We start from the raw sequence: 26,660 nt of genomic DNA on the forward strand, positions 1-26,660 counted from the left end.
GGAGAGAAATTACAGAGCAGTGATTTCATGTAACATATATATATCAAGGTTTTTAAATAATCATAACCAGAAGGAATGTGATCAGTATTGCTACATGAATTACAAAGCTTAGGGGCTTTAAAAAATACATTTTCAATGTAAAGAACTATTTCCAATCACTTCTCCAAAAAAAAAAAAAAATTGCATGCTTGCTTTAGAAGAGCACAGGAATGTTACTTGGAAATCACAGAGGATCCATTTCCATTAAATTCACTAAGCAGAACACAACCAACTTCACATAGTTTATGAAGGATTTGTATGGAGTAACTTACAGCTGTTTATTCAAAACACACACACACACACACAAATAGACTGGTAAACATTTGTGTAATTAACTTCTAGTTACTCATTATTTTTACCTGGAGTGCACAATTTATTTAAAAGAGGGAAGGTTTGGCACTTTTATACTGATGTCACCAATATTAATATTTCTTGGGATCTCTGGAAGATTCATATTCTTTACAGCTGACACAGCCCGGGCTGGGGCTCCTGCTAAACCAGCCTGTATACAGAAGAAAAAGATACTGCTAAGATGGCATCCATTACAAATATATACCATTACAGTGATACCCATTCCAAGAAGCATTTACACCAACACTAAGGATTAGAAAAAAAAGATGGTATTTGAGTTGAAATGGAATGGATTACTCTGAAGTATTTAAACACACAGAGGGAAAAACAGTGTACACACATTCTAAGACATAGTTAAAGCATGCAATGGCAACAATGAAAAATATACAGAAAAATTAAGTAACACGTTATCTGTAAAACAACTAGATTGAGATTAAAGTTAAGGCTCATGCTGTCTTTGACTTTTACTGTTTCCAGGTAGTGCAGCAGATATGGTGTCTAACCTGAGCCAGTCATCTAACACCAGGTAAACACTCCCAACAATCACTCTGTTTTGATTTGTAACAACGCAAGATAAAATGGTGGTTTTTTTCCCTTAAGGCCTTGGCCATAAATTTTAGTGTTTGATTAAGTGATATCCCCATATGATATCTGTTACATTAGAGGTTGAGTAGTAGGGAAGGAAGTATGGCCTCTAGATCTTTATCTCATACTCCGTCTCCCCACCCCAAAGGCTCAGCAGATGCTCTAAGACTGAAATTCAACATAATAGAAAGCCCTAAGATTGTAAATTTAATATCTGTGTGGAATGGACTGCATCTGAGCAAGCAAAATGGCAAAAGGAATATACTAGATGTTAATTTTGGCAATTCAGATGTTAAATAAAACATGACCTCCAGTTCCTTCTCTTCCTCTGAAACCTCTTTCCATCCTTTTCATTTACAGAAAGGCTGCTGTGTCAAAACTTCATAGGACAACTGTTCATTTATCTTATGTTTACATAAAACACTGTATTTTCAAAATTATTCTCCTCACAGAATACAATTAATTGCAATGCAACTTCATTTAAACAAATCTTTTCAGGAAGAAGCAGACAAGAATATGTGCAACCCAAATTCTCTTGAGCCAATGGGTGCAAAGTACCTGGTGTTCGGTACACGGGCTAGGATAATTTCAGCATTCAATAAAACAAGTTGCTAGCCTTCATGTTTAGAAAAAGACATTTACCTATTTGCAGATGACAAAACAGAAGACCTGGTTTCAACAACTTTTGCTTTTTACTACTCTCAGGAATAGTTGACCAAGTCAAGCTCATTACATTAAAACATGAGCTTTACTTTTGATACAAAAGCTTGGAAAGACCATTTGTACCAACTATGGTTTTTACGCAGAGAAAAAGTCAATAAAATTAAGACGCTTGGTACTCCATATGTACCAGGATTGGTTGCCAGCTATAAAAGTCCCTCAGACTTTTGTTTTACATGACCTCAGAACGACCATGATGAGATCTTCATAGAAAGACTGACAATTTGCATTGACCCTGTCAGTAAGCAAACAGTTGCCAAAACAGCAGACAATAAAGTTTAGGGGTCCTCAAACTATGGTCCGCGGGCCGGATCTGGCCCGTCAGGGTCCTGAACCTGGCCCCTTTAAAAAATTGCAGCCGCAAGGTAATGCTGGGAGGAAGTCAGTTTAAAAACTCGGGGTGGGGGGGAGAGACACACATTCTCTCTCTCTCGCACAGACTGTTTTTCCTTCACGCGCGGGCGCACAAACACGGCGTGTGAGGCGTTTCACTGTCGATTAATATTAATGAGGGGGGGCTAGTTTTCCTCGTTCTTCTGAGTGGGCGTGGCTTTTCCTCAAGCTTACATAAAAAGGCGAGAAGGAGCGGAGCCCGCCAGGCGGCCTCGCCGGCGACAGAAAGGGGCGGGGCCATCTGAGGCCCGTGCGCGCCTGGTCTTCGGGCCGCAAGAAGATGGGGGTGGCGGCCACGGCCTTGGGCACCCGAGTGTCCATGTTGGCAGCGTTGCCGCTGCTCCAACAGGGCCAGAGGCGCCGCCCCCGGGGCGGCCACGAGGAGAGGTGGGAGGCGGCGGCGCAGGAACAGCCTCGGCCGACGCTAGCAGCAGCAGCCACCGCCACTCCGGCCTTCCTCGGGAGAGGAGCCGCCGACGCCCGCCCAAAGCGACCGAGGTGCTGCGCTGCGTGAGTGGGGAAGGCGCGCGTACCGTGTGGATGCGTGCGCGGGGCCCTGCCTGCGTGTCTCTGTGTGCCCCTGTAGCGGGGGCGGAGTTTGGAGATGGGTGGGGCTAGTGTTGGGCAGGGACCGAGGGGTGGGGGGGGGCAAGTGTGGAAGGGGCTGACGCGTGTCTCATGGCAGGGGCGTAGCTTAGAGCTGAGCGGGGCGAGTGTTAGGTAGGGACTGAGCCGTGGAGGAGGGAGTGCACGTGTGGAAGCGGCTGACGAGTGTCTTGTGGCGGTGTCTGCTGGTTTTTTTTTTCCATGTGTGGCAAGGGGGCGGGCTTTTCCTGGGTTGCGTTCACACATGCACTCTCAGTCCACTGTCGATGCATTTTGCAGCTGGGTTTTACTGTGTGAAACTGCAAAATCCACTTGCAAATGATTGTTAAAGTGCATTGAATGTGGATTGAAAGTGCGTTATTCAGTAAGTGTGAAATTGCCCTCTGTGTGCATGTGACTGTGCATGGAGTAGGGGTCCCTGTGGGTGGGTGTGTGGGGGGGAGGTAGCTGTGGATTTGCTGCATTGTGCAGAGGGCTGGGCTATAGTCCGGCCCCCAACAGTGTTTGACGGACAGTGAACTGGCCCCGTTTAAAAAGTCTGAGGACCCCTGATATAGTTAGATACATATTATAAGAGAAGAGTACCAAGACCTTGTTTTTAAATGGTATTTGGATTTGCCACCTACCACTTCAAGTCAGGATGTCTGATTTATCAAATATCAAAACTTTATGCATGGGATAAAAGTCACACAGTACTTCTAAAACACAGTGAACAGCTTTGGAAAGAAAACACAAATGCCTGGACATACTAGTTAAACAGCTAGCCATCAATATTGAAACATTCTCTAGAGCAAGGTCGGTCTTGCATATACAAAGCAGAGAATTACATGCTATCATATACGAACAGAAATTTAACATATGTTTCTCAAATCAAACTGTCTGCTTTTATCATTGCTGCTAGTATTTTATTTAAATTTATTTATTTAAATTTATAGCCCACCCTCATTCCCAGCCAGGCCGGGCTTAGGGCAGGTAACAATTTAACAACAAAACAACAACTATGTAATAAAACCATGAAACTTCCAGTTTAAAAACACAATCATATTTATCCACATATAAAATATAAATATATCAAGGCACTCATTCAAGTAATAACAACAATAATAATAGTAATAATAGCCACTGAAGACTCAGCCGAGCAGTCAAACCCCACAAGATAAAACAGAAAGTAGGGGGAGGGACAGGGAGGCCAGGACTGATGACAACCTGCGGCTGTCCTCAGTTGTAGGCCTGGTGGAATAATTCCGTCTTACAGGCCCTGTGGAACTCTTTAAGGTTTTGCAGGGCTCTGATGTTATTGGGAAGGGAGCCAAGAAAGCCCTGGCACTTGTCGACGACAGCTGGACACTCTTAGGGCTGGAGACCTCAAGCAAGTTATTATTTGTAGAGCGTAATGCTCTCTGGGGGGGTATACCAGAAGAGGCTCCCCCCCTCCCCAGAACATGTATAATCCAAAACAGAAGGGATATAAAGGTGTTACTGGGAGTCTCTATCACACAGTTAGAAGAAAGGGTCTTTTTGCAGCCTTAAGTCTAAATCATATTCTAATCATGAATATTTATTCAGTGAATAAAAATGTTTATGCAAGTCCATGGGGTTTTAGAAGCACAATATGAACTTTCATACAGCTGGAATTACAACCAGACAATGGACTTCCCGAGCTGCTTTGTAATATCAATTTAAATGAGCACATAGCAGTTTGACATTTCAGTTGGTCACCAAAAGAAAGATTACTCGTGTCTTCAGTGACTCACACTTGTGGGCACCAACCTGATCAGCCTAAATCACTAAAACAAGACTGAAGTGATCAGATCCAAGTTAATGAACTCATCCAGTTAATTTGCGGGAAAGCTAGTTCCCAGTTAGCAACAAAAACTGAATTTATCAATAGCAGCTGAATTTTAGGTATGCTATCAGGACACTATGTAGCGATGTGGAAGTTGTACATAGCTCCCTTCTACAGCAAAGCACATTAAAGAGTTGTAATTAATAGAAAATATGTGTTAATTATTACCAAAAATGACTGAATTCTATTAGCACTCTTCCAGAAGCTTGCTCACAAGGGAAATAGCCAGAAGAGCTTCAAAAGCTTGTGCATTTAAACAAAGTTTCAGAACATGCACATTTCTTGGAAATTCATGTAGGCTGCTAGAGAAGCTGTCCACACACACTCCTCCAGGGTGTTTGACATTTAGCTGTCACTGCTTCTGGCGTTTCACACCAACCCTTTCCCCCAGTATGATTCAAAGCAGCAGGGTTATGAATAGGATGGAAGGATGCAGTACAAAATATAAAAGAATGGCCGTGTACTCTTTTCATGAGGTTAAATAAATGAACAGAATTAGAGAAAAAACAAAATGAAGTCTGCAGGTATATCAAAATGCCAAACAGATAGAAGACTTAGACATACTCTTGGAATTTTCAAGCACTTGGATCACAGCGATAGGAATGGATGGGCATGATTTTTTAAAAAATTTTGGTTTATCTACTTCAACTTGCCAGACCCAAAAATAAAAACAGAACATGTACAAGCAGAAAGTAAAATAGAGCAATATTACATAAAAAGAAAAAAGTCCCTTTTTCTTATATCATAGATCATTTTTGTATTTAGGGGAAGTAAACAAAGAAATTAAGATGGCTGGGTTGCTTATTTTCTAAGTTACACTTTACAGTAAGGGTCTAAAACTGTGCTCTGTCAAAAATATCTACTTATAGGCATTTTCCAGTTTAGTTTAAAATGGATACCGATAGCTACTTATGCAGTTTAAAAATTACTTAAGACCCAGTTCTATAAAGAACTTCCATCTATTAAAATTTCCCTTCAAAGAGTCTAATGGACTGAGATTTTTCTTGTTGCCAACAGTCAAGGTTTTGTCTGACATTTGGTATATAAACTATGAATACAACTACTTTAATTTTGCAGACTGTCTTGGATCACTGATGGTTACCATGAAGCTTTCCCATACTGAACAGCTGGTGGTACGCTACAAAAATACCCGTTCAAAGCCCATATGTGCCAATTTTCTTTCCAATTCAAAAGTCAGACTATTCCAATTCACTGAGCCTTAAAAGGTTTATCTTATTTGTAAATTGCTACATATTTTTAAAGTTCTATTACAACATTTCCTCTGCAATTTCTTCTAAAATTTTAATTCTCAGTATCTGTCTCTATAGGAAATTTAAATAATCAGTTTATTAGGACTACATTTACAATAGGTGCTACTTACTACTGCCTGAAAATATGCAGTTAACTTCTTAGCCCTCATTAGTTAAGGACTCCCTGTCAACATTGCTTCATATGTTAAAGATTAACAAATTCCAGCCATATGGCATCCACCTAAAAATTCAGTCTTCAGATTAATTTAAGCTTACCGAACAATCCATGAAAGTTAAAACATGCACAGTATGTATTAGTTGGGGTTGCAAGTGTTGTTGGCACTGTGTAGATATTAACTGGAAGCAGGCCAGGGCATCACATGCTCCCTCCAGACTCCCTTCGGAAGCACGCATTCTCTCAGCTTTTTCCATGGCAGAATGTTATGCCAGCAGCAGAGTAATCCACAGTTAAAGTTAACAGAAGATCTGAAACCAGCCGGGAGCTCTAGCTTCAGATCCTTAAGCAGAAACTCTGGTTAGCCCAAACTGCAATTACCAGGGTTTGCTGACATAAGGCATAACTCGAATTCATGCATGTCGTGGGAATTCATACTCCGGAAGTGAACTGGGTAGATAGGAGAGGGAAGACATGATCTTGCCATCAGTTTCAGATCTGCTTAGCTGTAAAGCAACTGGGAGCATGATGTCCCAGATTGGTTTACACTGCAAGCATTAATATCACAGAATTGGATTTTAAAAACATATGCATTCAAAAGTTGAACACTAATGAAAGGGAAAAGTAAAAATAAAAATATATGAAGTCAATGACAATCTAGTAAATACACTACAGGCAATAAAAAATGAGGGAAACTAGCACAAAAAGTAGGCTACAAAGACTAATATGGGTTTATCAACACATAATTTTTGAGTCTGGCCTAATTTATTTATTATTGCCTTTGACATCATTTTGCTTTCCCTTTATTAATAGAAGCACATTTTTTTCTGAAAATTGGCAATACCTGTATCTACCTGTCCTGTCTGGGAGACTGAAAGATAAAGGTCTGTAAAGAGAAGAATGGAAAGAACTAGAAAAGATCAGATGGTTTGGAAAAATGAGGACTGACTTAAACGACCAAATTCAAGCCCCGCTGAACACTGCGTGTAACACAAGGACCCCAGCTCATCTAGAGGACAGCTTCCATGTCACTGATAGTGCCTGACAAACCCTCAGCCCAAATTCTCCCCATTACCAAAGGCCTGAAGCTACATTTGTTTGATTTCAGAGCAACTGGAAAACGTACTCAAAATACCATTTAAACTCCTCCCGAGCAAGAAACCCAACCTGCTGTGCTCAGGCTTTGAGCCTCCCCCTTCTCTCTCACGCAGAACACCTTCGTTTGAAACTTAACACCAGTTACCATGACATACAAAAGCAGGTGTGTGGATTAGCTGGAATTAATTTTCCTCCAAAGACCAGTTTTCTAAACCTGGATTACAACCTGGTTTAAAATGTCAGGGTTTGTTTTTGTTTTTTTGCAGGGTGGGGGTTAATTCCTGTTAATTCACACAAGTGCAATTGTGGTGATGGAAAGCGCTTATGGGAACCCCAGAGGGTTTTCAAGGCAGAAACAGACATTCAGAGGTGGTTTGCCATTGCCTGCCTCGGTGTAGCAAACCCTTCCTTGGTGATCTCCCATCCAAGAACTAACCAGGGCTGACCCTGCTTAGCTTCTGACATCTGATGAGATTGGGCTAGCTTGGGCCATCCAGGCCAGGGCAATTGTACCTCATGTGTAACCTGAGTTACCCAACCAGGATTCTTTGTGAGAGAATGAAAAGGAAGGAGGAGGATCAAGGCAGTCAACAAGAACAAAAAATTCATGCACCTTCCAGCTAAAGCAACCTCTGACTGCAGCCCTAGATTTTGTGAATCTGCAGGGCCTTTGATATTACTTATCTATTCTAATTTGTGAGAAACAAAAAGAAACGATAGATTTCCAGGTGCTCAGTGTTTTAAAAGACATTTAATCTAACTCCAGATATTCGGACCTACATGGTCAAGAAGGAAAAATTCACAATCTGAACAGATTCTTAATTCACCAAATTAACTTTTCAGAACCTAGGATGAGCTACATTATTCCATTTGTTGCTCAATGTTTCTGGCTGCTACACAGATGATCACCATACTATTATCACGCATAACTTGTGTTGACAGCACACACCCTTCAATGGGATGCCATAGAAAGCTATCAATATGAGCTCCTAGAAGGGAAGAGAGGCTATAAGTCAGAAGACTTGACTGAAGGAAGCTAAGAAATGTTTTTGTACACAGATGTCGATGGGAGATGTGGCTTTGATAGAAGGAAAAGGGAATATTTAGCTATTTATGCAACCAGCAAAGGCTTTATCATGCCACATACGGGAACACTCATTTATAAACAATACAAGTAGCTGAATATAGGGCAATACTAAAAGATAAGTGACGGTGTCACATCATGCAGGTATTACAGTCATGCTCAAATCGGCTTCAGTGCTTTTAGTTCTTACCTCCGATTTTTCCAGTTTATTTTGGGCATCAATCTGCGTGACGATTTCATTCATGTTGGTCTCCAGAACCATCCCACCCATCACCATTTCAGCCAAGATATTATGGACCTAAACAGATCAGAGCCAGAGGCACATATTTCACAAGTTATTTCGGGATTTGCTGCTAAGTTTATACAATGTATATTTAAGTCACCTACAATTATTTACTTTAATTAGTAAAATCAGCTATTTACATTTTATAGGTGTAATACTGATCATTCATAAGAATTTGAACCTGAAATATAATGCACTTGATATGACAGACTTGTAGACATCTGAACCTTCCACACCTGTTAATGAGGACTTGAAAATTAACACTGATAGTACGTAGGCTAAAAATGTTTAATAAATATTAGGGTAAAGCAGTGGATTTCAAACTGTATAGTAAAGTATTTGAAATTATTAAATTTAAAGAGTCTTGATAGGATATTAGGATGAGTTTGTACACTGCATACTGAATATAAAGCCATATACCCAATATCTGAGCGAGGGCAGGGTATAAAACCAAATAAATAAATATCAGTTTTGAGAATTATTGTACAATGTATGCAACTGCCATGGCGTTTCAAGTGCAATATATCAAAACATTGGTGTGCAGTGATTTCTGAGCAGGGTTTAATATTCAGAAGTTCCACAAATCAGGATAAATGTACTTGATCTCACTAGCAATTTTTTTATATATTTCACATATTGGCAAGAAATTGGTCAATAGAAATCAAGGAAGGTACAAAGGCATGAGCTGTGGGGGATGTTCAGGGGAAGTGGACAGGATCTAGGAAGCACAGAGGAGCTTATGTACACAGAAACCTCACCCATTCATTACTAGAAGCTGTTCCTCAGATCCCCTTTAGTTTCACAGCAGGAGTTCACATTCCAAAACATTATCTTAAAAATTACAAGGGCAAAGGTCTTTCCTGCTTCTTCATCCTCCTCCTCCAAACCAGATGTGCAAATGTATTAGTAATTGTTAATAAGGAAGAAGACTTTCCCTTAGGACAATCTGGGGAAATACTTGTTGGTCTTCAAAAACAGACCATTCCAGTCCAAGACAACATTCTTGGAAGAATTTACTCTTTTCCCCCAGGAACTATCAGAGGTATTTAAAAAAGAGAGAGAAAACATATTGCCTACGTAAAGGAATAAGTTCAGTAACAGCACTAAGTTAATTCCTAGTATCGTTAACCAGTTGCCTATCCCCCAAATAAACTTGGAAGCTTAATGTGGAAGAAGAACTGACAATTGAAGACTTCTTTTTGTTCTTTACACAACACCTTATGCTCCTGTTGCATTTTCTGAAAGTTCAACAAGTTAAAAATGTTGTTCAAAGTCTGAGGGGGGTGAGTCACTGCCTGGTTTCTCAGTCATTTATCTATATAACTGGCCTATAAATTTCTTATGATCTCTCTACTGCCTAACTGATTTCTCAGCCTTGATTGACCTAGTTCTACCATTGAGGAAGGAGTGGAGAACCATTTCAAAAACTGAATTTGTAAAAAGGATAACTTTCTAGGTTTTCATTTTTTTAAGTCATGAACATCAGTTTTCAATTAAGGACCACCCCAACCCCAGTACAATAGTTTGAGTCATAATTTTATGCAACTGCCAGACATGACAATCCCAAATTAACCTACAAAGTCTGAAAAGGCGATATGAAATAGTCACCAGAAAGCTTTCTTAGCACCCACCAGTTCCTTTAATCAGTAAAGTAGTAGAATTTTGGTGTTGCAACTCCTTACAGAATACTTTGAAGTAGTGAGTTCTACTCTGCATTAAAAAATTGTAGATATGTAGTAGTGACAATTGAACGAGGATAGAACTGTACACCACTTGAACAGATACAAGGACAAATGTTTCTTATCAGCAGAATACTTGTTGATGTCATTGCAGCTCAGCTCACCACAGTACCTTATCGACGTGGAAAATTAAATCCAGTTCACAGACATTCTCAAAACACTTGTCTAGCGTCTCTACAAATACCTGTGGCGGAAAGAAAAGGCAACAGGTCAAAGTTTAATCGCAACTCAATCACTCCATTATGGGCAAAGTGTAAATGTGGCAAACGGAACACAGAAGACCATACAAGAAATCTGGAACTTTAATGTATCTGCACAACATGTGTGAATAATGCACTGGATTCTCTTGGCAGATCCCAGGTGTATTACTGAAGGTCAGACTTTACTGACATAATAAGTTTTGTGTTCTGGCTCCTCGGCCACATATAGTATACTCTGAACAAAAGTCATACTTTTAAAGTATTTAAACTGCTGAAGTATTTTTATTCTGTATATACTCTTAGGTATTTTTGAAGCTTTGTTTACATACAAAAACATACTAAAATATTTAACCTCAAAAAGAACAGCTGTGGAGACTGATTTACTATTTTGTCAATTGATATTATCACCCAGCATGTGGTGATAATATGGCACAAACAACATGGCACAAACAAACCCCTCATATTGGAGTAGCAACCCACTGCCACAGGCATGCTCTAATGCATACACATTAATTCCTTTGCAAAGGGGAAGAGAAACTTACTTTATTTTGTAATAAAAAAACCTAAAATGTAGCAATACTAAGATTGCTACTAAAACATATACAATATTCTGGGAAACAACATCAAAGTTAATTAAAACTAAATATCTGCCCTAGTTTAACTTTCCAAAGATTAAAACATTGTCTATTTTAACTTGCAAAAATTTAGCTTGCAGTCCTTGCTTCAAAAAGAAAAACAATTTTATATATAATTCCAAACCTTGCCCCCACCATGTCAATAAAAAAAATCTCCTGAGTAAGCTTACCCATCATGGGATAAGATGACAGGTCCTCTTATGGATTAAAAATTGGTTAAATGACAGGAAGCAAAGGGTAGGAATAACTGAACTGTCCTCGCAATGGGAGGAAGCAGTGGGGTCCCATAAAAATCGGTATTGGGGCTGGTTCTATTTAATTTGTTCACAAATGATCTGGAACTAGGAGACAGCAGTGTAGCGGCCAAATTCACAGATGACACAAAAGTATTCAGAATGGCGGAAACCATGGCCAACTGAAGAGCTCCAGGAGGATCTCCACAAATCTGGTGAGTGGGCAACAGTGTGGCAAATTAAGTTCTATCCTAGTATCCTAAGGTGACGGATGTTGGAACAAAAAATCCCAACTTCAAGTATAGGCTAAAGGGGTCTGAATTTGCTGAGACAGAGTGAGAAAAAGCCCCTGAGGTCATAATGGATAGCTCTATGAAAATGTCAACCCAGTTTGCCACAGCAGTGAAAAAGGCAAACTCTATGCTGGGGATTATTAGGAAAGGGATTGCAAATAAAACAGCCAACATTATAATGCCCCATATAGATCTATGGTGCAGCCTCATTTGGAATACCGTGCACAGTTCTGATCACTACTTCAAAAAGGAAACTGCAGATCTGGAAAAAGTACAGAAGAGGGCAGCCAAGATGATTAAGAGATTGGAGCACCTTTCCTATGAGAAAAGGTGGAAGAGGGGGGACTTTTCAGTTTAATAGAGGTTTATACAATTATGCACCTGATAGAGTGGACAGATAACTTTTTCTTCCTCTCTCAAAATACTGGAACACAGAGGCATCTGATAAAGTTCACAGGCAGTAGACTCAGGATGGACAAAAGGAAATACTACTCAGTGAGTGATTAAAATGAGGAATTTGATGCCACAGGATGGACTGATGGCCACAGGCTTTAAAAGTGGAAACATTAATGGAGGATAGGACTATCAATGACTACTAGCCATGGTGAGTACACCTCTGAACATCAGTGCAACACCAGAGAAGCCTCTGTGCCCTGTTGCTGCTCCTCCAAAGTAACTGGCTGACCACTGTGTGAGAAAGGATGCTGGACTAGATAGACTACTGGTCTGATCCAGCAAGGCTCTTAGAATCATAGGATTGGAAGGGACCACCAGGGTCATCTAGTCCAACCCCCTGCACAATGCAGGAAATTCACAACTACCTCCTCCACACCCCCAAATGTCTTCTTTATGACATTGTGCTTCTCACTTTTGATGAGATCAGGTGACACTTGTTGACTCACTTAAGAGCTTAGGGGTTATACTGGAACCTGTTTTATTAATTGAGAATCACGTTCAGGCTGCTGTAAACATATATTACTTCTGCTTCAATTAGCATGGAAGATGGCCCCTACCTTGACTCGGCTGATCTGGCCATGTGGATCCATGCTATGGTATCTCAAGGCTAGACTATTGTAATGTGCTGTACAACAACCCCACAAAAGCTCTAGTTGGTACAGAAAGCCACAGCCCAGCTACTACTGGGTGTGAACTCTCCATGGGTTACTGATGAGTCATGTTTGTGTAAAGTGCAGTCAAGTCACCGTCGACTTATGGCAACCCTTCATAGGGTTTTCAAGGCAAGAGACTTCAGAGGTGGTTTGGCATTGCCTTTCCTCTGCCTCTGTGCCCTGGACTTCATTGGTAGTCTCCCATCCAAGTACTAACCAGGGCCAACCCTGAGATCAGGCTAGTCTGGGCCATCCAGGTGAGGGCTACTGATCACTTACTACATTCAATTCAGTGTTCTGATTATTACCACACATGTCAATCCTCAGGCTTCTACTGTTAACAGAAAGCCTTCATACAAGACATATGCTTCATGGTCAATGCAGTACTTTCCACTATGCCTTAAGACTCCTTGTTAGTATGAGATACACTTAAACCTTTTCAGAAAATAGTCTTCAGCATGTATCCTAAAAAAATTACTGCCCACCATTTTAGACTGCTACATGGAAAAAGGCAGCACCTATGACTGACTAGTTCAGCCACACATTTCCACCCCATAGATTAAATGATCTTTCAGCAACAAACCCCAATATTTCAACCAAAACAAAAAAAGATACGCAATGTCAACAGAGCACCATGGTACATTATTTATTCATATTAGTCCCATAATAGCAACTTGGAAAATATGAATGCTAATAATATGCTTGGTTAAATCCACTCATCATTCCAATAGACAGCTAAATTATGAAGTCAAAGTTCTGATAGTTAAAATCTGATCCAAACATTAGTGGATTTCTAGCTCCCCCTAGTGCCTTATTTTCATAATTACATAAAGTTAATCTGCAATATTACTAAGCATAAGAAGGGGTTGTTTGTGGGTTATTTGCCCTGAACAGGTCAGCTTAGCCTGAGCTCATCAGAGTTTGGGTGATAAGCAGGGTTGGCCACAGTCCATACTTGGATGGGAAACCACCAATAAAGACTGGGTTGCTATGCGGAGGAAGGCAACAGCATACCCTCTTTGTTCATCTCTTGTTTGGAACACCCCAAGGATGGGGTTGCACTCAACAGCACTTTCTTCTATTTGCCCAAAATTCAATGCTGTTGGGAGGGGGGGGTTGTCCTGCCTCCCCACAGCATCATGATGCATTTGTGCACATTCTCGGGCTTCCCCGGCATTTCTCTGATGTTTTACAAACCTGCTTTGCTCTTAAGTTTTAGGAAAGATTGCAGCAAAATTTCTATGGCTGCAGTGTGGGTAGGAAAGTTTGGATTTTTATGGTCCCACCCACAAACAAAAGCTATTTCCTCTCCCTGTCACTGGGGAAGGCTGCCAGGTCAATCATAAGCCCTTCTACAGTTACCAGAAAGCCCTCCCACTAGCAGCCCCCCAACCCCCACTATCACTCTGTAGGGCAACAGGGGGGAAATAACCATTGCTCCAACAGCATAACACCATTTCTACTGTGAACTCAGGAGAGACATCATTACTTTGTGGCGATGCTCCTAGAAGCCCGACGCGATGACGTCACTTCCAGGTCTGTACCACTGATGACCTCCTGCTGTCAGAGTGACAGCAATTAACTTTTACGTTTCCCTGCCCCCCCTCAATGAGCCTCCCACTGGTTGCCTGCACTCTGCTTGTAACCTTATCACAGGTGGCTTTAAAAAAAAAAATCAATGATTGAATAGTTATATCTGATTACCGTTATATCAATAAATATATCAATAAATATATCAAGTCCCCTAAATTCTCAGCTTTCACTTTTAAAAACTCTAGTCGCTTTTTCATTGCAGAAAAAGGAACATCTCTGCAAGGAAAAGGGGCAGAGACCTTTTTAAATGAAATCTGGTAATTCAGACAACCTGGATAGGTATATTGTTATAAACATAGCTGAAGATGGGGGCAGGAAGGCTGCCAGGGGTAGGAAAAGAGGGAAAACTGAAAGCAGGGGGCAGATAAAGGTATGTTGGGCTGGTGGGTGGGAAGATAAGGAGGCAAGAAAAGGTGAGAGGTTAGGTGGGCTGCAAGAGAATGGAAAGAGGAAATAGTGGGGGAGGGGAAAATGAGATGCCCCCTGCAAGTCCTTGGGGGTCCTCTGTTTGTAAGGCTCTCTATATAGACCTACATATTCAAGGGACATCAAAATGTTTCTTAAACTCCAAAACATAAGACACCAACTATTTCATTTAGAAACAGCATATTCAAGAAAGCCCATGTAAATTATTTAGGACAGCCAACCAAACTGAAATTGAATATGCTAGATAATACACCAAACAAGAATTTTGCTATTCTAGCAATCTGATCAATTCATATTTTATATGATATCATTCCAGTTACAGCAAGACCATAACCCTTCAATACATGAAGGTGTTATTTCACTTGCAGTTTGGGCAAATTGGGATTAAACTCACCACAAATATAATTTCAGCACCTTTAAAATTAAATATTTGTTGATACCCATGCACCTATGGTAAATATCCACACCCTGCTCTTCAGGCTTTATAAATATTTTAACACAATAAAGACAATGGGTTGAGAAACAAGGCTGCTATACACAGTGAACAGCTATAAAATATTGATTCACTGCATGGGTCAGTAACTCACCCCACGTCACCCCACTACTACAAAATGTCTGAATGACCAAGAAGAGCAGCAGCAGTAACATTACAAGAGGAAACTGAGTACATGAACATACCAGTGAACCTGAAACCTCGCAGATGTTCATAGCAAATGCCCCTTTTCCAGTGGGAAGCCTACACTCTATCACTGGCAACCAAGGTCAAGTTAATGTGTGCCATAGTATTCCCTATTACTGTGCATGGGTGTAAAAGTTGGACAATGAAGAAAGCTGATGGGAAGAAAGCAGATTCCTTTGAAAAGTGGTGTTGGAGGAGAGTATTAAAGATACAGCGGACTGCCAAATAAGACAAATAAGTGGGTTCTAGAGCAAATCAAGCTTGAACTCTCTCTAGAAACTAAAATGACTAAACTGAGGCTATTGTACTTTGGTCACATTATGAGAAGACAAGAATCACTGGAAAAGACAATAATGGTAGGGAAAGTTGAAGGCAGCAGGAAAAGAGGAAGACCCAACATGAGATGGATTGACGCCATCAAGGAAGCCATGGTCCTCAGTTTGCAAGACCTGAGCAAGGCTGTTAATGATAGGACGTTTTGGAGGTCATTGGTCATAGGGTCACCATAGAATTATGCCCAATGAGTGCCTCTCCAAAACTTTCAGGGAGAAGTCATTTTAAATCCACAAAAAAAGTCCACAAAAAGTGCCATCTAAATCACACACATGCACAGCTCCGAAATCTGCTTCCGAATTACCAACATTAGAAGCAGAATAGACTTCTGTGTGGCTGATACCACATTTTGCTTTCCTCATATCATTCAATATATACAATCTTCAAAATATCTAATTCTCAACATGGCCAAATCTTTGAATATTTAAATCCAAAGACTGGAGCCATGAGGAGAAAGGACAGATCTTTCTAAAAACCTTAAAAATGCCCCAGGGTTGCAGAAAAATCTGAAATCTTAAAAAAAAAACTGGGGGAGAGTTAAAAAAAAACCAGAATAATAGAAGCAGTGCCTGTAGCTTTAAGAAACAAATGCCATCAGTGGCCACTGCTAGGCAACCACAACAGTATTGCCAGTTGAACCCTTGGTTTCTGTTGGTAAAGGGCAGGGTGAGTGGGCAGGGACTTTTCCAGGGCTGTTTTGGCCTCTGAGGGAGGACTCATCAGGGCTAGGCCTGCCAGGAACCACCAGGAAATTTAATACCATGCAACTTCCGTAACTCACCCAGGCCTGGCTGCTTGCTAATGTTCAACAGCAGCTGCCCCATAAAAGCCTGTGTGGTGTAATGTTAGAGTTTCAGACAAGGATCTGGGATACATGTCAGACTAAGATCTGAAAAATCTGGAAAAAAAAGTTCAAATCCTCACTTGTGCCATGGAAGCTTGTTGGGTGATCTTGGGTCAGTCACATACTCTGCCTAACTTCCTACCTCACAGGGTTGTTGTGAAGAATTTATCTAATAGTCAACATAGCCCCACCTACAGATACTTAAATCCATGGAGGGCCTCATAGACACAAAAGACACATTTCTAGAAACCGGGGGGGGGGGGGACGACGACCCAGGTTTGCAGGAAAACCCCAAAAAGTTTATTTATGTATGCATGCATACACACACGCATATATGTGGGGAGGACTTTACAAAAAGAAACAAATAGAGAACAATTGTCTGTGTAACCACACACAACTGTTCTTCAGAGGCAGGGGGAATGTGAGGAGGAGGGCAGAGGAAATGAGCAGAAGCCATCACCTTCTGCCCTGCTCAGTGATTGACATGGTAGAACTGGAAAAGGCCAGGGAAGGAGGCGGCAAAACTGGAAAGGAGTGGGGAAGGAGGTGTGGGACCCATCAACCATCCCCACAGCTGAGGTGGCAACACTCCCACCCCTGCCACGGCACCAAAACAGGAAGAGTGGGATCTAATGGCCCTGCCCACTGAGGAAACAACATTTGGGACTTGCAGAGGAGGATGCATGGGACTGTCCAGCCACCACTGCTGCTAAGGTGGTGATGTTCCCTCTCCCTGTGTTCTCCCAAGGCAGTGATACTGGAGAGGGCATGAGAATCATTGCTGCCTTCCCGTGCCCCAAGGCAGTAGTGCTGGAGGCGGGCAGGGGGAGAGAGAAGCAGAAGTCTCAGTGGCCATGGGAGCTGTCCTGTGAGGGATAGGGAGGAGTGACAGAGAAAGGAGAGGAAGAAAATGCAGGAGGAATGGGATGGCTCTTGGCACAAGTTCCTTGCAGGTCCCCACTTGTCAATATTATACTTATTAGTAAGTGCTGGAAAAATACTGTGTTAGTCCTGAGAGGTTTCAAGCCTTAAAGCCAAACAAATACACAGTGCCTTAGAGGACAAGGCTAGAAATTAGTCCTTTAAAGCATTTCTTAGCAAAAGAAATGCTTGATTCAGAGTCTTGTTAGCTTACATTTTTACAAAGTACAATGTTCTTCGCTGCCAAGTAAATATGACTATACTCATGAAGTAAACATGACTATATTCTACCCATTAAATGACTTACTTGTATTAGATCCAAAATGCCCAGCTCGCTTTCTGAAGAATCAACACAGAAGACAAAGTACAATGTAGCATAATGTCGGTAAATTAGTTTGTTGTCAGATCCACCTATTAATCTAAAACAGAACAAGTTAAGTGTCAAATAATATGTAACAGCCACATTTCAAGTTGCCCTGGCTACAGCATCTTTTTAAACAGCAAGAAACAAAACTACGGGTAATTCTGGAACAAAGTAGTTAAACATGCTAGTGTCAAAAGTAGCACATTAAAATGAGAACAATTTCAATTACATCAAAAGTTTCTGAGTTCCCCTTTAAAAAGCAGTCCAACGTCTATGAAACTACAGCTACAGACAGGAGCCCCGTGGTAAACTGCAGTCCAAGCTCTGCTCATGACCTGAATTCGATCCCAACGGAGGTTGGTTTCAGGTAGCCAGCTCACGGTTGATTCAGCATTCCATCCTTCCGAGGTTGGTAAAATTAGTACCCAGCTTGCTGGGGGTAAAGGGAAGATGACTGGGGAAGGCACTGGCAAACCACCCCATAAACAAAATCTGCCTTGGAAACATCGGGATGTGACGTCACTCCATGGGTCAGGAATGACCCGGTGTTTGCACAGGGGACCTTTATCTTTAACATAAAACCTGATAGGGCAAAAGTGTTCTCACTGAAGATGATCTGACCTTCTCCCCCCTCCCAATCTAGGCCTTATCCGACACTGCAAGGAAGAGAGCAATTCAAATGCAGGGTTCTTAAATAAGGCTTAAAATGGATAAGCAAAGTATTAAATAAATATATATAATTCTCAACGTACTTATATCCAGAAATAGAGGCCAAGGACAGACAGATCTTTCTACAAACCAGATCTTTCTACAAAACCCCAGATGTGCAAAAAAATAATAATCTGAATTCTAAATATATAACCGGGGCTTTAAAAAAAAAAACCGGCCAGAATTATAGAAGCAGAAAATGTAGCTTTAAGAACCAAATGCCCTTTGTGGCCATTGCTAGATAACCACAAGAGTACTGCCAGCCTTTAAGCACAGGCCTCTGTCAGTAAAAGGCAGGGGGAGGGGCAGGGCCCTTTCCAAAGGTGTCCTGGCCTTTGAGGGCCATTGGGGCCAAGCCTGGCAGCAACCACCATGCAACTTGCATCCTTCACCCAGCTGCTTCCTACTGTTCAACAGCAGCTATCCCACAAAAGCCAGTGGTTATAGTGGGTTAGAGTTTCAGGCTGAGATCTGGAACACCCAGGCTTGAATCCCCATTCTGCTGAGGAAGCTCACTGGGTGACCTTGGGCCAATTCCACATTCTCAGCCTTACCTACCGCACAGTAAGCATAAAACAGAGAAGAAAATTATATAAGCTGCTTTGGGTCCCCGTTGTGGAGAAAGATGGGGTATAAAGGAAATAAATAATAAACATAGGTGAAGGGGCAGATAAAGAGTAAGTTGGTTGGTGGGTAGGAGAGATGGAAGCAGGGAAAGGATGACTGGCTGCCAGGAGAGGATGCAGATAGGTTGGCTGTTGGGTGGGAAGGGAGTAGGAAAAGGGCACATGCTATGGGGGCTGCCAGGGAAGAGGAAAAGGTAGGGGAGGGGAAATTAGATATCCCCTGCAAGTTTTTGCAAGTTCCCCACAAAAAGAATTAAAATGAATCAAGCATTATGATGACGCCCTGACCTGGATGGCCCAGGCTAGCATGATCTCGTCAGATCTCAGAATCCAAGCAGGGTCAGCCCTGGTTACTATTTGGATGGAAGACCACCAAGGAATACCAGGGTTGCTGTGCAGAGGAAGGCACTGGCAAACCACCTCTGTTAGTCTCTTGCCATGAAAACACCAAAAAGGGGTCGCCATAAGTCGGCTGTGACTTAATGGCACTTTACACACACACACTGTGATGACAGCGACAACTCTAGCTACCTGCAAACTGATATATTGGCAGGAATTGCCACATTTTCTCATATAGTATTGGTGCAAAACTCTAAGCATGTATTTTTTGACATGGCAAATCTTTGATATGGGCCATTATTCACTGAAGCACCTGTCTTCAAACTGGCAAAAAGTTTCTAATTTGATTTATACTATACTTACAAGCCTCCTTCTAGGAAATTACAGACATTTTCATCACGTTTTGACACTAAATGAAATGTTTCTCTGATAATTTGTTGCTGTGTATCTTCACTCTAGAGGGGAAAAAAGATAAAACATTAAGATGGCAAGGTAGCAGTGAGCTTTTTTAAACCGGTTCCCTGCAATTCAGGAGTGTCTCTTCAGGACCAATCATGCTGTTGCAGGACAGGTTAAAAGTGCACATTCTCAACTGCAACTTAAAAAGCTACAGCAAGCACCAGAAAAATATACCATGAGCTAAGATAGAACATCAACACATAAAAACAAACTTTGCCAGATACTGCAGAAGGAAGGAAAGCAGTGTTCTTAGAAACTCTGTACTGAAAGTATGATTAAGAAATACTGAAAATGAATGAACGAAGATTCACCAAACATCCACATTCCATTCTGAGTTAAGAGAGGCATATAAAGTAAACTATTTATCACGCATGAATCGACCAGTTAATGTTAACTCGGGTTAACCTGTACATCAAGGGTAACTGGAACCAGATTTTAACTATGGTTTCTATGTGAGAAAGGAGGACGAAATAAGGCACAGAAGCCCAACTAGAAGTCAGGTTCCTGCATACTACGTTTGCCATATAAATGCAGCCTCAGATGCAAGCAGCCACCAAAATGTGAAGGCTGAGAGGGGGAAAGAGAATTGGGGGGGGGGTTCCTGATGACTTTTTTCAGTTTTTCAGAAAATATGAAAGAGCACAGGGAAAAAAAACCCATCTCTTATACCAGGGGCCTCCAACCTTATTGAATCCGTGGCCACCTTTGGAATTCTGACATAGCATAGCGGGTGAAGCCACAAAATGGCAGCCATACAGAGGCTGCTGCAGTAGATCGAGTGAACTAAAAAATGGCTGAGTGACCTTCAGTCACACAGTGAAGATCCTTGTGCTGTGGTGGCAGCTGCTGCCAAAGCAATGTGTTTAAAAATCTACATAGCCAATCAAATCTCCTGTGGTCAAACAGAAGCCCAGCTGGGCAAAAGCCTCATCTGTTCCCACCCACTTTCTAAGAACACTTAGCAGGCACCAGAAAAGGTATTAACAGGTACCACAGCACCCACAGACACTACGCTGGGCTCCCCTGTCTTATGTTGTATATACAACATTTTCAAGATTTTTGAAAACTTAACTGTAAATATTTTGCAACAATTAATGTGGTACAGTAGGTTTGATGACAATACATTATTAGACATTTCAGTTTTTTAATGTTATAAAACTTGGCTTAATATCCAGTCATGCTGGTCAGTTCTACTTACTGTAACTATAAGAGTTTCTGTCTAAATACACTTTCTTTGTTTGCTGTAGATTTCTTTTACTTTCAGCTTTTCTTTTTTTCCTACCTCTTAGAAGACAAACAATGAAGATGCATGGGCTACAGTACCATAGGATGCAGCAGTTTGCAACTTTCTCAAGTACTGGGCATACAGTTGCAATAACTTATCACTTTACCCATAGTAGCACTAACCAGCACACAGGCTCCTGAATTAGTTATGAACCAACGCAAGCCCTCATACCAAGGACTAGCTAAGCAGTGCATGTCACCAACCGGAAGAGAACCTCTACTATCCAGCAACATGAGACCTCATACTGCCAGTTAAGCTCTCCTGTTTCTCATCCTGTTCACCAATATAGGCTTCTATCTGCCACTCTCTCTTATCAGTTAGGAATGCTTAGGTATAGCGAAGTATTCCCTTTACAATATCTTTCTTCAGTATTACAACTTAGATGCGGTCTGAACATTACGCAAAAAGAGATAAGAGAAATCCGACAGCATGGACTCAACCACTTCAGACTGCAAGTAGGAAAGCTCGTTTTTTAAAAAAATGCACACACACCCAGGTTAAAAAGGGTCTGCAAACAGAAAACCAGCACAACCTAGATTTTTATTTTAAGGGAACAATGTTTTTAATGTGCAGGAGCATCCAAAAGTGACATGCACCATCTGCAGTGGAACAGTTCATTCTACCCAGCGCCTGAACTAATTGCTGGGGGACCAACAGAAAAACAGGGACACATTAGAGGGCCTGGGCATGCCACGAGGCCACCTAGGGTTGCCAACCTCCAGGTGGTAAACTGGAGAAATAGGCACAAGTACCAAATGCTAAGCTGAGGAAATAAATAGTACTAGGCTCTTGCAACGCAAACAAACATCTATTATACAAAACTGTGCAATAAGTGAAAGTGAAAACTCATACAAACGGAACAACACATACAATACAGCTCCAAAAGGCTGCTCAATGTTCTACAAGAATGATCACAGAAGTGTTGTAATCAGTCAAAATTGACTTTAACTAATACATAAATTATCTCGAGAGTGAGCGCAAGACGAGAAAGCAGCCCGGATAACCCTCGTGTTTTCGCTGCTGCAATAGCAGCTTCTTCAGTCATTCGTCTTGAATTTCATACGCAGTTGCTTGGCTATAGAATAAAAATTCTCAAAAATTGGCTCTGCTCTCTCTGCACCGCAAGGCTGCTCGCTTCCAAAATGCTATATTTTTATTCTATAGCCAAGCAACTGCATATGAAATTCAAGACGAATGACTGAAGAAGCTGCTATCACAGCAGCGAAAACGCGAGGGTCATCCGGGCCGCGTTCTCGTCTTGCGCTCACTCTCGAGATAATTTATGTATTAGTCCAAGTCAATTTTGACTGATTACAACACTTCTGTGATCATTCTTGTAGAACATTGAGCAGACTTTCGGAGCTGTATTGTATGTGCTGTTGTTCCGTTTGTACGAGTTTGCACTTTCACTTATTGCACAGTTTTGCGTAACAGATGTTTGTTTGCATTGCAAGAGCCTAGTACTATTTATTTCCTCAACCTCCAGGTGGTGGCTGGAGATCTCCTGCGATCACAACTGATCTCCAGGCAATAGAAATCAATTCCCTTGGAGAAAACGGCCGCTTTGGCAATTGGACTCTATGGCATTGAAGTCCCTCCCCTCCCCAAACCCCACCCTATTCAGGCTCCACACACACCCCCAATCTCCAGGTTTTTCCCAACCCGGAGCTAGCAACCCTAAGGCCGCCTCAGGCTGCAGCCCCAATAACGTCTACTTGTGATGCCACCTCAGGGGCGGGAGCGGGGCTTCGCCGCTTGCCTGGCCCTCTCGCCACCTGCGCCTCAGGACAAGCGGAACGGGCCAGCTAGTGACCCCCTTTACCGGCCAAACACTCCCCATAGCATGTGGGGACCCTCGCCCCCCCCCTCTTACGTAGCGCTGGTAGAACTTGGAGAGGCGGGGCTTCCCATGATTGTTGAAGATGAGGATCGCCTTAATCATGGCTGAGGAGTGAGGAGGGGAAAGGGGGAGGGGAGGCTGAAGAGCCGCGAGCTCCTCCCCTTGGGCTGGCGACGCGGAAGGACCCTCCTCCGTAGCCAGCACCGAGGCCGCCACCGACAGAAACGCTCCTCGCGCAGCAGATCACGGCAAGAAATAACCGCAATACGCGTCTGTCATGTGACTTATGCGGGCTCGGCCGGCGGCTCGCGAGGGACAATCCCCCCCCCGCTACCGCCGTAGCGACGTCTTCGCGGCCCGAGTTTATAAAGCCGGGACTCGCGTCCCCCTAACGTCACTTCCGTTCTGTGTGCATCATGGCGGAAGTAACTGAAGAACAGGCGTCCCTGTCGCCTCAGGAAGGGGCCGAGATCCCGGAAGGCGGAGGGGCTGCGGCGGGGGCTCCGGAGCCGGCTCCCGCCTTGGCCGTTTCCCCGGTGGCCGAGGAACCCGCTGGAGACACGAAGAAGAAAAGTAAAGCGGCCTTTGGCGTGGTGGGGCTGCGGGGGGCTGGTGGGGCTGCTCACTGGGCTGGAATAAAAGGCCCTGTCCATTTGAAAGAGGCTTAATGGGATAATGTTAACCTCCGTGTTATCAAAAGCTTCTACTGCCCATTTCCACACATTAAGCCTCTGTTTAAGGCGCAGGGTGTTTTTCTCCAAACCAAGGAGCAACTGTGATGGAACTGGTTCTTGTAGGTTATACAATGAACTCTGACCGTGAAAACCTTCGACAATATTATGATGGAACTACTTACACCAGGCACCTAGATGGTGAAGAAATGGCATAATTCCAAAGTTGGGGAGCCTTTTGGGTCCCTAAGCAGAACTCACCAACAGCTGTCAGTTTGCCAGCTGAATTATTCATAGAACTCTTTAGTGCCCATTATTGCCCCCTTGGGCATGACTCAGTGGTTGGGTACACACTTTGCATGCGGAAGGTGCCAGGTTCAGACTCTGTATCAGGTGTTTGCACTTGAACATCTGAAGTTGCCTTTTCCTGAGTTCAGACCAGTGGTCGATCAAGGTCAGAATAGTCTACTGGCTGGCAGCAGATCTCTGGAGTCTTAGAGAGGTCTTTCACTTTTTGCATCATTTTCACTAGAAATGCTGGGGTTGAACCCAGGCATGCAAACCAGATGCTCTACCTTGAAGCTATGGCTGCTGCCTGAGACTCTGGCATCAAAGTCAATAATAAGGGAATTGGATGGACCAGCTATGTGAGTCATATAAGGCGGCCTCCAGGCTTCAATAAGTGAGACCAAATTAGGGTTGTCAGGTCCCTCCTGGCAATCAGCAGGGGTGGGGAGATCTAGGCTGGTGATGCCACTTTTGGTATGCACTGGAAGTAACAACATTGAATCACTAGCAACATGGGGACACTCTGGTATTTTGTTGACTCCTTTTTACCGTAGAGTTTTGCCCACATTCGAGATCTTGGCCTCCCTCGCCATAGGTGTGTCCCCCAGCTGGCCAGCTGATTGTAGCAAGGGGGGTTGCAGTTGGGGGTAGGGAATGCCCTGCCCCAGCAGGGGCATGGCAGCCCTAGATCAAATGCTTTCTTGTGGTTTCCTGTAGGACTTTGAATCCTTGAGAGTACTTTTCCTATTAGTGATTTGTTTATTATCTTAGGCCATTTCTGCCCAGGTTATCTGCCCAGGGTTCAATAGTTTGGGGAATAAATGAAGTACAACAAATAAACAGTTTTCAGAATACTTTAGCTCCCCCTTTTTTTGCTCTGTTCCTTGGTGTCTACTTCCAAGTTTTTCATCTAAAATATTCTTTATGTTCTAGTTGATGTTTTGCTTAAGGCTGTTGGAGATACCCCTATAATGAGGACCAAGAAATGGACTGTAGAGAGAACTCGCACAATCCAGGGGCTTATTGACTTCATCAAAAAATTTCTCAAACTATTGGCCTCAGAACAGCTGGTATGTGGTGGTTTTTCATTCCTGAATGGGGAATTGAGGGGAACGTGAGGACATAAAGAGACCAGAGGTTAATTTAGGCCAGTATTCTTTCTCCAGCTGTTGCCATCAGCTAGATACTGCTGGGAAGGCCACATGCAGCCCCCCCAATCCTCTTAAATGTGCATCTATGAATGTATATACTATATTTACCTAAAAGTAAGAAACCCCCAGTGTCACACACACACACTATTACTTTATATACTTGTAACTTATGAGTGTAAGACTCTTTCTTGACAGCTTACCTGAAAAAAAGTGTTATTTTTGGGTAAATTTGGTGCTTTAAATGGTACCCAGTATTACTTGGAGTTACTACTATGCATGTGACCAAATGTTTGGGGGTTATTTCTGAAGTAGCTGAATAATTATGGTTTCTGGTGGTTTACACGGTGCCTGTTTTGTTTGCCTTGTCATTAAATTGTAGAGTCACTGGCTCTAGATTTCAGCTGAGAACCTAGGCATGCTTAATTTGATGCAGTGTATCTCTTTTTTTACCATGCAGTTTATTTATGTGAATCAGTCCTTTGCGCCTTCACCAGACCAGGAGGTTGGAACACTCTATGAGGTGAATCTCATCTGTGAAATGTTTTTATTTAGTTAGTAACAGAAAACTGGTGCTGGTTTGATATGGCTTCCTGTCTAGAATAAATATTTAATAGTGCAAGAACTAGTCCATAGGTGGCAGTGTTTCATAAGAAAGCTTCAGTAGAGGACACTCCTCATTCGCTACAGGGCCTGTAGTATAGGTTCTATCTTGCATATTCCATGTAATTTCCTACTGAATCTGCTCATGTTCCTCTATATTTTATGTTAATTCTGCATTGCTTATCTAACAATAGTTGCAGTAAACCTCACCCGTTCTGTGAACTTACTGTTCTATTTATTAGATCTTGTTTTAAACTAGCCTCTCTCTTTATCCCTCCCAAGCTCCCATCATTGTGTATATGAAGCACCAACTTAATGGATGTACACTCCAGTGCATCTGATAAAGTGAGCTTAGGCTCATCTAAAGGTGCCATTGGACTCCTGTTTTGTTCCTCAGTAGAAGAGCAAGCCTTCATCTATTGGGCCCTGTTATACAGCTCCATAATGGGATGCTGTCACCTCACAATAGAGCAATAACACCTTGCTGCTATCAGGATTAAATCAACATTACATTGTTTACTTTGTTGCTAGCTTAACTTTTTTCTCTTATTTTTGTCTGTTCTGATTCCTTGACAGTGCTTTGGAAGTGATGGCAAGCTGGTACTGCATTATTGTAAATCTCAAGCCTGGGGATGAATTAAGACCTGCTGTGGTTTAGGATTTGTCAGAAAGCAAATGGGCTATGATCTTCAGACATTCCCTGTTGACAAACTGAAGAGATGTCGGCACTGTTGCCCATGGAATTCACTTTATTCTTCCTCAAGTTTTCTCTACAGGTCAATGCAAGCAATACTTCTCAGCCTGATAATATTCTTCGTCTTGTGAAAATAATTGTACTTGTGCCCCTGAACAATTGAGCTGCCTTTTCATGCACCAAAACTCTGAGGTTTGTTT

General features: G+C 42.2%; 2 protein-coding genes across 3 annotated transcripts; one reads left to right on the plus strand and one right to left on the minus strand.

Moving 5' to 3' along the window:
* Nucleotides 1–337: 337 nt before the first annotated feature.
* On the minus strand, nt 338–23,186 carry AP3S1 (adaptor related protein complex 3 subunit sigma 1). 2 transcript variants are annotated; one of them, XM_056848122.1, is made up of 7 exons: nt 23,090–23,186; nt 19,836–19,927; nt 17,743–17,854; nt 10,282–10,353; nt 8,338–8,445; nt 6,810–6,851; nt 411–541 (listed from the first exon to the last, which is right to left on the minus strand). In XM_056848122.1, the coding sequence occupies exons 1-6, from the start codon at nt 23,156–23,158 to the stop codon at nt 6,816–6,818; spliced, it is 489 nt and encodes a 162-aa protein (XP_056704100.1). In that variant the 5' UTR covers nt 23,159–23,186; the 3' UTR covers nt 411–541; nt 6,810–6,815. The 2 variants fall into 2 exon arrangements, with proteins under 2 accessions (XP_056704099.1, XP_056704100.1); XM_056848121.1 differs by lacking the exon at nt 6,810–6,851 and having other exon boundaries at nt 338–541.
* Nucleotides 23,187–23,472: 286 nt separating this feature from the next.
* On the plus strand, nt 23,473–26,421 carry ATG12 (autophagy related 12). Its single transcript, XM_056848826.1, has 4 exons — nt 23,473–23,629; nt 24,949–25,085; nt 25,624–25,686; nt 26,343–26,421. The coding sequence occupies exons 1-4, from the start codon at nt 23,473–23,475 to the stop codon at nt 26,400–26,402; spliced, it is 417 nt and encodes a 138-aa protein (XP_056704804.1). The 3' UTR covers nt 26,403–26,421.
* Nucleotides 26,422–26,660: the final 239 nt, after the last annotated feature.

This window comes from Euleptes europaea, chromosome 4 (genome assembly GCF_029931775.1).
Source record: "Euleptes europaea isolate rEulEur1 chromosome 4, rEulEur1.hap1, whole genome shotgun sequence".
Taxonomy (NCBI): Eukaryota; Metazoa; Chordata; class Lepidosauria; order Squamata; family Sphaerodactylidae; genus Euleptes; species Euleptes europaea.

Coding starts and splice junctions, on each gene's coding strand:
- AP3S1 (XM_056848121.1), bottom strand. CDS start 23,158: ATGATTAAGGCGATCCTCATCTTCAACAATCATGGGAAGCCCCGCCTC. Junction 17,855..19,835: donor AATTTCCTAGAAGGAGGCTT/GTAAGTATAGTA, acceptor GTTCTGTTTTAG/ATTAATAGGTGGATCTGACA. Junction 10,354..17,742: donor GCATTTTGGATCTAATACAA/GTAAGTCATTTA, acceptor TTTCCGCCACAG/GTATTTGTAGAGACGCTAGA.
- ATG12 (XM_056848826.1), top strand. CDS start 23,473: ATGGCGGAAGTAACTGAAGAACAGGCGTCCCTGTCGCCTCAGGAAGGG. Junction 25,086..25,623: donor TATTGGCCTCAGAACAGCTG/GTATGTGGTGGT, acceptor TTTACCATGCAG/TTTATTTATGTGAATCAGTC. Junction 25,687..26,342: donor AGGTTGGAACACTCTATGAG/GTGAATCTCATC, acceptor ATTCCTTGACAG/TGCTTTGGAAGTGATGGCAA.